This window comes from Erpetoichthys calabaricus, chromosome 10, assembly GCF_900747795.2.
Source record: "Erpetoichthys calabaricus chromosome 10, fErpCal1.3, whole genome shotgun sequence".
Taxonomy (NCBI): Eukaryota; Metazoa; Chordata; class Cladistia; order Polypteriformes; family Polypteridae; genus Erpetoichthys; species Erpetoichthys calabaricus.
Genome location: NC_041403.2, coordinates 35,642,481 through 35,655,327, shown reverse-complemented (window position 1 = coordinate 35,655,327; position 12,847 = coordinate 35,642,481). Strand labels below are relative to the sequence as shown.

Here is a 12,847-nt window from a genome sequence, read left to right as displayed (position 1 = left end):
CTGTGTTTGGTGTCCTTCCAGATGGACTTGAAGTGGAGAAGGACAAGCAAACGGTGATTGCATTCACTACACTCTTGGCACGCAGACTTATTTTGTTAAATTGGAAGAATCCTAATTCTCCTCTTATAAGTCAGTGGGAAACCGATGTTTTATATTATTTGAAATTGGAAAAAATCAAATTTTCAGTTAGAGGATCTGTACAAAATTTTTTCAAAACATGGCAGGATTTAATCAATATTATTTTACAATAAGAGAATTAACTATTATTGCATTTAACTCCCTTCTCCATCTCTTATTTATATAGATATTTACTTCTCTCTCTCTTTTGTTTAATGTTGCCTTATTAAAAAGCTTAAAGCAATTTTCCTTTAGCTAAGCTCTCCTTCTCAGGGGTGGGGTTTGATTTGTCTTCAAATTTGTTGGGTTATAAATTGATCTGTTTGTATGGAATGATTACAATGAAAATTAATAAAATAAAAATATTAAAAAAAAAAAAAAAAAAGTTTGTCTCTTCTCAGAATCTCAAATAGAGACACCACTGCAGATTACATTGCTTTGAGATCAAAATCTGTCATCACATATTTTATAAACATTTGAGTATTCCAAACCTCACATACTGGATTTGCTTGGTAATATCAGGTAATTTTGATAGTTAATATGGTGAAACAAAAAATTGAATGCAATTTCATGAGTGTTGAATGGTTAATATTTTAAAAATATTGCGTACGTAACTTTTGTTTTGCAAAGAAATTTTATTTGGCAGAATCCCATGTCCCAAAAAAAAAAAGGGAGAACCAAAATGTTAATGCTGCAACATTTTATTTTGTTGTATCAGCAACAGTTCAGAAAATGGATTATCAAATAGTGAAATCCTGAACTTACAGAATGGTGGGTGTTGTCATTTGCTCTTTTCATAGACTTTGAGGTGGCATCATAATGAAGCATATCAGTGGGGTCAACCCAATCATTGTCTTCCACCTCTGCTTTCACTAAAAGTAACATCCCAAAGAAGAAGAAAATAAGACGCATTTTCTTTCTGAAAAGGAAGGAACAAGTTTAAAAGAATCATTACAGATCATACAAAGCAGAAAAAAAAAAAGAAAAAAAAGAAAAGCTAATGAACTAGAATCCTATGTAATGATTTTATTCCTTCAACTTTATTTTTGTAACCATCTCATCTTAACAATTAAACAACTGATCTCTTCACTAGGGAAATGCATGGAAAAAGTAAAACACATTTGGAACACCTTAGTACTTTTGAATAACAAGAAATAAGGGATTAAAAATAAGGAAGTCAAAAAAAAAAAATCTGAATTCTGCCAGTATTTATTAAGCATCTCAGAGATACTGTCCTGGGTATGACATCAATCTGCATCCTTCCCTGCATGTAGGCCCTCCAACCTGCAGGGAAAAACTTGGGGCTTGGAGGCAGAATTGGCACTCTAGCCTCCATAAAAAAAACCTCATACTGGTTCCATACCATCTGAACTAGTGTGGTGCTGAGGTGTCACCCGTTGCATGGTTGCACTTGGGTCCTAACCTGGGGTCCTGAGTTGGCTTGTCGTGTGGTGGGTGTGGCACTGCACTGTATCAGCACCTGCTCCTAACCTCTCTCTCGCTCTCCTCAGTTACTCCTAGGACTGCACTAAAGTCTGTCTAGGATAAGAATTTGTCCTACCCTATAGAGCAGAACGAAACATCCGACACCCATTCGTGGAGAGGAAGGAGTAGATGCTCACAATTGAGAATGAATGCATCATGCTTTTAAACACCTTGAGCTGCAAACAGTACACGTGATGATGTTTTCTAGTTTTTGATACTAACTCTAAGGCTTCACCACAATTAGGAGAAGGATGAGGTAGCTAAGATTATATAAATGAAGTATATGACTTAGAAGAAATAAAATGGAAAAGTTGTGTAATGTGACTATTGTCTTAACGTGGCCTTAAGACAACACCTTCACTGAGCAATGCGTCCCTAGATCCATCTCAACTCGAGAATATGGGGATATTTTGTGAAGCTACTGTAATTACGATTGACCACTGACTTTCTGTAGATGCAACTGTATAATGCCTGGCAATCTGCCACAGGGCACAATTTGCCAGCTACATAAATACGAGCCATGACACAAGGTATATCTGCAACCTCATTGCTTGTCCTTGATCATATTCAGCAAAATGTGTAGTACCTTTTATGATCTAAAAATCATTATTTTTACTCTGTTTTTTGAAACCACCTAATTTCCTCTTCTGTAGGCTAGCATGCGAAATGGACCAATGTTTCTTGGTGCAAATGTTTCTTTTTCACAAAGTAATTTGTTAAGGCCTGAAAATTTTTCACCAATCAGCCGAGATTCACCAATATCAGGAACAACACTGACGGACATCAAACAGTACTGAAATTGAAAAATCATAAAACTAAATTCCTCCTAAACTAGTTTAATGAGTAATTAAATAAAGCTCATAAACCACATCACCTAGGAAAACAAATCACTTAGGGGAGTGGTTCTCAAGTTCAGTCCTGACGGGCCCCTGCGAGTGTAGGCTTTCATCCCAATCAGCTTTTGCTTTTAATTGGACTTGGACCTTAATTAAGCAATTAAGGGATTTTCTCTTTGTGGAAGATTAAACTGGATATGCTTAAGATTTATAGAAGGAAGAAAAAAAAATTGTGCGTTAGACGGACAAGAATTCATAGCTTTTTAAATATTTTCTTTTTTTTTTTAATTTAAAGTTCTGGTTATTTTAAGCTTCAAAAAACACACAAATGCTTACACTGAAATAGCTGGCCATGTTTACACCGATTTTTACTGCGCATCATTAATTATCAGTTATCACATACAAGTGAGAGCAATTTACACAGAAAATGTTAATTAAAATGACAAAACAAAGTTAAGCATTAAAAGATATTTTAAGCAATTGCAAATATTTCTAATAAATGTAAATCTCACACTACTGTGCCGTTTATAATGCAAAATAAGAGATGGGGCAGTGTGGGAGGCAGCAAATTAACGATGACATGAAATTAAAGTTTAAAAGGACTTCATGATTGTGAAATTTGTTGGAACAAAAAGCAGCGGCAACAGGGAGGACCACATGCTTGAACTTGGGAGAAGCACGTCAAATTCCATTCCTACAGATCTTCATACTAACCTAATCAGAAACCACTGCCTACTGTTACCACACCATGGCATTTTTCTAGGAGGCTTTTAGTTTTCAGATAAAAGTTTTATGAAGCTGAATGCATTAATCTCTCTTAAGTTATACTTGGCACTAAATATTTTACTAAACACCTGTATTAAGGAATGCACAGATATTGTAGAAACAAGTTAGCGACTTTGCTGTTGCCTACCTTACTACAGAAACCTCAAAAGTAACTGAAGATGGTTAAGTAAAAAAAGAAAGGATTTAAAGTAGCATGACAAATGAACCAACATCACAGCAAAACAAAAATGTCCCTTGTACTAAATGCAATATCTCCTGACAAACACCACGCTATATGTAACTTCTGAGATCAGAGATACTGAGCCTGTACCACATACAGAAGTTTAAATGCATTCTAAGAATATCACCAATGATACCAGCCATCCCAACAATGGCCTCTTCTCTGTGCTGCGCTCGCTCAGGTAAAAGCGATCATTCCCTTAAGTCCAATTCACAGAAACTGAGAAGGAGCTTCTGTCCCCAGTCTGTCCACATCTTAAATAAGCTAAGCGTCTAAAACTACATGATGCCCTACTGTTAACGGTCTTACATTATTATCATTTTAGTGATTTATCACATTTAAAATTCTATCAGTAATTTTGATATTTATAAAGTCATACATTTTTGCTATTGTCCTTTAACATTCTTCTTAAAGCACAGTCATTGTAGCTGAGCAACTAAACATTTCACAACATATTGTACAGTATGCATAGTTTGTATGTTGCAAATAAAATTTGATTTGATTAGACACCTAAGAATTTACTATTCTAAAAAACACTTGCACAACACAAGGAACTGAACCAAAACCTCTGCTTTAGACTGACTTGTATCCTGCATCAAATTAGTACAAGTCAACATACAGTAGCTAACCATATTTTTTGTTCCTATCTTAGAAAATACCTAAAGTTCATCTAAAAAGGCTTTGCTACTCCTTGTAAGTTCTCCCACTCCAAGATGTACTCACTGGTGTTGCTTGCCTATCTTATTTGAAGCAGATTTTACATTTGCTCGTTAAATTAAGGAAAATGTAGGATAATATACTTTCCAAATAAAGAAAGATGGAAATTCACAGCTATTCATGTCGAAGCATGCCCAAACCATGAATCTCAATCTTTCTGGATAGCTTATCTCCAACATGCTTCCAGACAGAGGAGCAGTTTCAGCGACAGACTGTGGTCACTGTCCTGCTCCACTGACAGACTGAGAAGATCATTCCTCCCCCAAACTATGCGACTCTTCAATTCCACCAGAGGGGGTAAACGTTGAACATTATTCAAGTTATTGTCCGTTTTTTACCTGCATTTTTTTTATTACTCTTTAATTTAATATTTTTTGCTGCTGGAGTATGTGAATTTCCCCCTGGGATTAATAAAGTATCTATCTATCTATCTAAATAGACTCTAATTCAAGGTGTAAATGAAACATGTTTAAACTGCATTATTTCTCATTCAATTTAAAACAGCATATCAAAAATGGCAGTTTTCCCATTTCTTAAAACTGGTGGTATCTGCCTCAAGTTCCTAGAACCCTGGGTTCAAATCCCATGTCACATTGTATGGAGTTTTCCTGGTCAACCTCTTTTTTTATGGAGTTTCCTTTCACATGTCACAGTTGTGCACATTAGGTTATATTGGGTTGTATGGGTATCTCCAGGGCTCTACCTTGCCATGGATTTGCTTTCTAACCAGGGCTGCCCTCAACTTTCTCTCTCCCACAACCATCAGTTGGATGAAACGGGATTGACGATATAGTGTTAGAATATCAAATTGTTTTGTTGATCTGACATTAGTACATATTGTTCTCTCACTCGTTTCTATTATTTATTAACTGAATGGTGCTTTTAAATGTGCACACTTGCCTCCCTGTGTGGAGTCTGCATGTACTCCCTGTCTGCGTGGGTCTCCTCCCACAGCACAAAGACATGCCATTTAGGGGAACTGGCAACACGGAATTGGCCCTTGTGTGTGGGTGGGGTGTGTGTTCACCCCCTGGGATGGCCTAGCACTCTATCTAGGGTTTGTTCCTGGTTTGCATCCTATGCTAGCTTGGATGTTCTCCAGCACCACCACCACCGACCCCGTTCAGGGCTAATCGCGTTTGAGTAGGCCAGACTGACACTTGTCTCCGTCTACATGCAGTGTGTAAATTCGACTTTCAAATACAAAGGCCAAACGTAAAACAAAAGGAAATGGCAGCAGTAATTTAATAACAGCAGAATATATTCTGAATCGCTGAAAAGCATGTGAAGACCCACGTTATAATTTAGAGATATCGGGGCTGCCATATAAATCCAGTTTTCTACAGCGTCTCGAACTTTGTCATCCAACACACCACTAAAAAGTGGGAATTGTAATGTCTTCAAATAAAGGGTTTAAATCCAAAACCTTGAACGAACAGCAAAGACTTCGTTTACCTAAGAAATGGGTCACTACATCGTAACGAAATTGCTAGGAAGTCATAAATAAATAAATTTCAAATAACACAACCCCAAAATACAAAAAGCCCAAAGCTATGTCTAGACATGTAGTAAATACTGAAGCTACTTACCCTTCTACACAAAACATCTCCGCGAAAACAAGTCTATGGTTGCGGCAAACGACAGTTAAACCCTAACAACAACAACAAAAAACTCTCCTACGAAACCGAAAAACAACCCAACTGCCACCAGCACCGCTATACCGACGTGATGACGTCACAAAACAGCGCGAGTACAAACGGATGGTACACATGTAGCACAGTACGCACTTTAAACAGGCGGCGAATTTAGTCAATAGACTCCACCTGCGGTACTCTGCTCCGTTGATCAAAAGGCGAGAGGCTGCACAGAATTGCCAAACAAATTGCGTTTTTATATCACATGCTTTTAGACCGTCGAGCTCTTCAGCTTTATAGCACACAGTTAAAACAGCGCAGCTGGACATCCAATGAGATTTCGGCTTTCATCACATGGTTTTTGGGGTGGGTGGAGTACTTGCACCCTCCTCACAAAAGATCACGTTTAGACTTAGCAGTAGGATGATGGACTCAGTTGGTCATTATGGATGCAATGAGAAGTGAAGCAAAATCACACCTCTTATCGGCTAACTTAACAGATTACAATACGCACGAAAAAACAGACTTAGAGCGTTGAGAAGCATATGGATAACAGGACAAAAATACACAGTTAAGTGCCTTTTCAATACGTGCAAACGTCAAGATTTTAGCGGACAACATTCTAAACAGAAGTGTACTTTTCTAGGTATAATAAAAAATTATAATACGAAGACAACATATTACGCTAACTTCATTGTTTGCATTCTAGCAACGCTAATCACTACACAACAAAGTTTTTGCTTCTTGAACACTGTTGGGTGTTTCTTATAGATTTTTGGGTGCTGATCACGAATATCACATCAAAATTTACCCATCACGTACCGTTTCAGTTTTGTCATGATTTTTTCTTATATTTGTATCCTAACATTTTCATTCCTGTAAGTGACTTATCAACAACGGTTTGTGCAGCCTGGGCATGTTCAGGCATTGAATCAGGCCAGGTTGGAAGCTGTTCTGTGGAAGTTGACATCCTGGGCAGGTCTGAACGAGCTTGACGCTGTCTCAGCATGCTATAAAGGTGGCTTGCATACACCAATCCTGCTCATTTGGTTTATATAGATAGTCAGTGTGTATGTATAGTATCTGTAGCAATATAACAGTAAGTAAGCTTGATGCTAGTGGTAGGCCGCTCGATACTGGGGTTTCGACACAGTGTCGAGCTTTCGAAGCACCGTTTCGCAAGTAGATATTGCTGCAGACCGGAGTAAAATGGGCGTTAATATCATTTTCGACTTCAGCCAATCATATATTAAATTTGCGCACGTCAGTCACTGATCAGCCAATCGCAAATTTAAACGTCGCTGTCAATCACCGTTTTATTCAACAAATCGCTAATCGGTGTTATTTGTCATTCATCGGCCACTTTAGCCAATTGCCTTTTGGATACGTAAAAAGAAAGGTGGGTGTAATTTCTAAAGGTGGACGTGTAAGATAATTTCTAAAGGTGGACGGCCAAGATAAAGTGACTGTAAGAGACGGAGTGTATATTCATAAAATACCTCTCCGACGATAGTCTACTAGTGTCAATATCTTACACTATAGCACTTTGTCGAGTGCATTATTAAGACTGCAGTGTATTTTTACCACAGTCATTTATGAAGTAGCGGTTCTGAAAAAATAATAATAAAAGTTTGCATATGAGATATTTATCGTTACTGAACAACGTCTGAAGAATATTTAAATGAACATAACAATACAAATTTGTGTCCGCCTAATTTTAATGGATTGACGTGGACTTAAGTGTGGGCTCTACTTGATTAAATCAGTCAGATTAAAACAAATGTTTGACTGTTGGTGTTTACTCGAATGTCCAAATGAAATAGCCGCCTACATTTAACGGGTCACCTTAAAGACCTTAAAGGCTATGAACGTATTACAATTTTAAACGTTGAATAAACTGTCAGAGTTCCTAATATTCCATTGTAGCCCCTTCTTGCCTGCAGATCACAATCTGTTCTTTGTTTGCTGATGTCAGTGAAATATTCTTCGGTCTTCATGTCTGTTCTCAATATACCAGCAGCTCCAGTGAGTTTCTTGCCTGTGAATCACGTATTTAAGTTTATTTTTTAGCTGTATTATGATTACAGATTATTACAAATCACATACTTCACACTCTCACGTTCAGGTATCAGGGAATATAAAACGTTAAGAAAGCTGGCAATAAAATTGTGACTTTAAAGAATCCATTGGCTGTCTCTATGTTATCAATGTTAAATGTAAGAAACACAGTTTTCATAGTGCTAATAGTCACCTTTCAATTATTTTTACAATGAAGTTTACTATGTTAAACGATCTGTGAAGAGCAAATATTATGCCTTCAAAAGACTAATAATTTTGCAGTTTTTGTGACTGTGCACCTGTTAATCAGGGTATTCAATTATTTGACTTGATTGGACCTTTATTACTTTTGGGATTTTAAATACCTCTTTAAGATCGTCAAATATGTGTTTATTATAATACATATTACTTACATTTAGAGATTAAAACATGACAGATGTTTGTTCATATCTCATTTATCCTCCATTTGACTCCATGAGGTCCTACTGGTGTGCTGAACACATCAGCCTGTCTTTAGTGTCTCTGAGACTGGAGGAGGTCAGGAGTCCAGCTGTGCAGCAGGCACTGATGGGCATCAGCATCACGACTGGTAACAAGATAGAGATGACAGATATTTGAGCTGGACATAATCCTATATGACTACACAAGCAAACAGCATATTAAGAGTACACAGAGTCTGTATACTCCAGTATGGCCCTGACATAACAACCTGTACAGCTGTAAATGACTCCACTTAACTGGTCATTTAGCACACACTGCACTGAGGCTGTCAAGTCATAGCCATTAAATAATTCAATCTGAACAGCTGGAAATTTATTTTGGCAATGATATTTCTGATAAGGCATTTTTATATTGTTGTTTCTCATTGGTTTATACTGAAAATCTGGTTTATATGAATGTAGTTTTCAATAGTATGTATTATATATATATATAGTATATAAAAAAAATTAAAGGAACACTTTGAAAGCACATGAGATCTTAATGGGAAAAAAAATCTTGCTGGCTGTCTCTACTGCTATGGACTGATGTGTTAGGAACAAAAGGATGGCACATTGTTTGTTGGAAATGAAAATGATGAACCTACAGAGGGCTGAATTCAAAGACATCCTGAAAATCAAAGGGAAAAAACAATGCGGCAGGCAGGCGAGTCCATTTTGCCGAAATTTCATTGCAGTAACTCCAAATAGCACTCAGTAATTTGTATGGCCCCCATGTGCTTGTGTGCATGCCTGACAATATTGGGGGGGGGGGGGGGGGGGCATGCTGCTAATGAGATGAAGGATGGTGTCCTGGGGGATCTCCTCCCAGATCTGGACCAGGGCATCAGTGAGCTCCTGGACAGTCTGAGGTGCAACCTGGTGGCATCGGATGGACTGAAACATAATGTCCCACCCAGAGGTGTTCTTGGGGCAGTCAATGGGATCAATTCCTTCATTCTCTGACCACATGAGGCCGGCCGTTGTGGTGCACCAGGAGGAACCCAGGAGCCACTGCACCAGCATAGGGTCTGCCAATGGGTCCAAGGATTTCATCCAGATACCTAATGGCAGTCAAGGTGCCCACTGTTGTCTAGTCTGTAGAGGTCTGTGTGTCCCTTCATGGATATGCCTCCATAGACCATCACTGACCCACCACCAAACCAGTTATGCTGAACTACGCCACAGGCAGAATAACATTCTCCATGGCTTCTCCAGACCCTTTCACATCTGTCACATGTGCTCAAGGTGAACCTGCTCTCATCTGTGAAACGCACAGGGTGCCTACCAGTGGTAGACCTGCCAATTCTGTTATTCTATGGCAAATGCCAATCGAGCTCCCTGGTGCTCACTAGAGGACGTCGGGCCACCTTCAGGCCACCCTCCTCAAGTCTGTTTGTGATTGTTTGGTCAGAGACATTCACACCAGTGGCCTGCCTGCTGGTGGTCATTTTATATGCTCTGGCAGTGCTCATCCTGTTCCTCCTTGGCCAAAGGAGCAGAAACTGGTGAGTCCTGCTGATGGGTTAAGGACCTTCTACGAGGGGCCCTGTCCAGCTCTCCTGAAGTAACTGCTTGCCTGTTTCCTGGAATCTCCTCCATGCCCTTGAGACTGTGCTGGGAGACACGGCAAACCTTCTGGCAATGGCACGTGTTGATGTGCCATCCCAGAGAAGTTGGACTACCTGTGCCAGCTCTGTAGGGTCCAGGTATGGCCTCATGCCACCAGTAGCGACACTGACCGCAGCCAAATGCAAAATGAGTGACAAAACAGATGAGGAGGGAAAAATGTCAGTGGCCTCCCTCCACCTGTTAAACCATTCATTCCTGTTTTGGGGGTCATCTCATTGTTGCCCCCCCCAGTGCCCCAAAGCAGCTGAAACTGATGAACAAGCCCCACTGCTACTTAACTGACCAGATCAATAGCCCACAAGTGTCACTGACTTGATGCTGTACTCTCATTAAAAAGGGTTCCTTTCATTTTTTGAGAAGATATATCTATCTATATATATACTGTATATCTATATCTATATCTATATATATATATATATATATATATATATATATATATATATATATATATATATATATATATATATATATATATAATGTCAAGACCTTAGAACAACAAGGTCCTAGCTGTGAGTCATGGTTTTAGAATACTGAGCTTCAAAAGTTGTGACTATTTATCAGGCGTATACAATCCTTTTCTTTTAATTTTGTTCCCATATGTAAAACCTGTATTTTAAGTTAAAAATGCAAGTGTTATTGAAAATGTGACTCCTAATAAAAGATAAGTAAGAACCATATTATTCTGGAGTAAGTTTGTAAGTGAACAGCAAAGCCTTGATCAGGATGCTCAGTTTCCAAGCTCTTTTATCTTGTGGGATTACTAGCAAAGTGCACACCATTTGTAACCATGTGGATACAAGTGGAGGCTCTGGTCATATCTATCGGTTCTAACAGTGTTAATACGCAAGGTAATTGGACCAGCACCTCTTAACAGAACACTCAGTATTATCACTACCAAAAACAAGATTTTATTAATAAATATTCGATATAAATTGTGCAACAATTTCAAGAAATATTTACAATTATCAATAATGATTGGTCAATTGAATTGAAAGAAAGAATGCACAAAGATTAAATTTAACAAACAGACTGATCAAGGAATATACTGAAGTATTAAAACAACAGCATGCCCACTTCTATATATTATATATAAATAAAACAACAATGTAAAATGCATAACAACTATACAAAGCAGTTATAACAATTAAAGAAAAAATCCAGATGACATCAATTGTCTAAAAACAGACACGCAATTTCAAATATACAGAACTTAATCAACAATCTTTAACAATAACAGAAAGTGTCCTTTATTATTTACATCAATAGTTACATTAAATATATACAACTCTATTTTGCACAGTCATTTTAACACACAGAAATAAAAAGGCAAAAGAGAAGTAAAGAAAGAGACACATTTATTTGAGTAGAGTTGAGATGTAATCCCGAGTTTAAATGCCTCAGTGGTGCTTTCCTTGTGCATCCAACTGTTGTAAAACAAGTACAGTTTGTCAAACTCTTCCCTCTCACTAAAAAACAAAACAAAAACAACCACACAAATGAACAAATTCTAATCATACCAACCAGAAACACTGCTGCATTTGTCATTTGAAACCACAATTCTTGACCTTGTACAGTTTAGAATAAATGCTACATATAGCATACTTCTAAATGTAATTTTACCAATACTAAAAATGTACTAATGTATAGTTTAAATGTCACTTTAAACATATATATTCACATTTATATATATTTAGTTTATATTCTTGTCTAAATTCACAACAACTATAGGGTATTCCGTTTAACAGAATAATGGCGCTGAAAAGAAAAAGAAAGGACTGTTTATTTTCCACATGACGTACCACTCACTGTATGCTGGTCCATCCATGAACAGATTTTCTGCCTCTGGCAGAGAAGTCCTCTCAACTGTTTGTACAGCTTTAATAAGAGCCCATCAAAAACACAGAAAAAGAGAGGATGTTACTCATAGACACACTTTCTGTACTCATTAGTGATTTACTGAAGGCTAATTAACCTCTGGTATCAGCACATCCAGAATGATGCCAACTCTGTCAATCCTCTCAAAAGTGCCTACAGCTCTTCATCTAAGAAGTTGTAGAGGCCATCTATCAGCTCCTCATCTTCTATATAAGTCATTACCCGGTGACCTTTAGGATTTTCATAATTTTTTAACCATTTGGACGATACCTTACGAGATACAACAACCTGTTGGACAAGAAAATACAAGTGTTTGGCACTATAAAGTCATCATAGCTCTTTGCTGCCAGACAGATTACAATACCAAAGTTTTACTTGTCATCTGAACTAAGTTACCAGCAAGTGATCATCTGCTCCATGGTCCTTTATTATGAACTCTAACTGTTTTTCATGATGAGTCCTCCTGTAGGCCCTGCTGATCTCTGCAGCTGCAAAAATCTGAGCCACTTGTTCTTCAGTCAGCTGCCCTGCTGCAGCCACACAGCCAGCCTGCTCTCCTACACTGTGGACACACACAAATAAATGCAGCAGAGTGTCACATGTAGTATTTGTCTTATGCAAGCTGTCTGGTTTTGGTCTGAACAGTTGTGTTTTCTCGGAAAAGTGGACACATTGGAAGACAGTTGAAACTGTGAGGATTACTCTGTGGATCACTACAAAAACTCCTGTTGGATGTGATCTCAATAGCTTTTCTGAATACATCCATTACTTCAGAGTAGTATGATTGCACCAGTCCGGACACTGGCTAAAGTAATATGCAAGTCACAGAAAAGCTTTGAAGATATTTTTATTCTAACCATCAAAATAACCAATCTAACACTCCCCATGTGACAACGGGTCAAAAAGCTTATGACAATCACTCATACCATGTTCAATTTTAAGGTTTTTACTCAAGTTGAACCAAGTATCAAACCACAGTGGTAGACTAAGTTCTACATTAATACCTTGGTG

General features: G+C 37.9%; 1 protein-coding gene across 7 annotated transcripts in view; it reads right to left on the bottom strand.

Moving 5' to 3' along the window:
* clcc1 (chloride channel CLIC-like 1) overlaps positions 1–6,096 on the bottom strand; it is a 123,022-nt gene extending 116,926 nt beyond the window's left edge. For 5 of the 7 annotated variants that reach the window (XM_051932893.1, XM_051932895.1, XM_051932894.1 and 2 more), the window contains exons 1-2: positions 5,751–5,905; positions 883–1,036 (exon numbers count right to left, since the gene is read on the bottom strand). In XM_051932893.1, coding sequence (XP_051788853.1) covers positions 883–1,036; positions 5,751–5,767 — 171 coding nt within the window. In that variant the 5' untranslated portion in view covers positions 5,768–5,905. Of the gene's footprint in view, positions 1–882; positions 1,037–5,750; positions 5,906–5,948 lie in introns of those variants that run through there. The other 2 variants (XM_028811072.2, XM_028811073.2) reach the window with 2 other exon arrangements.
* Positions 6,097–12,847: the final 6,751 nt, after the last annotated feature.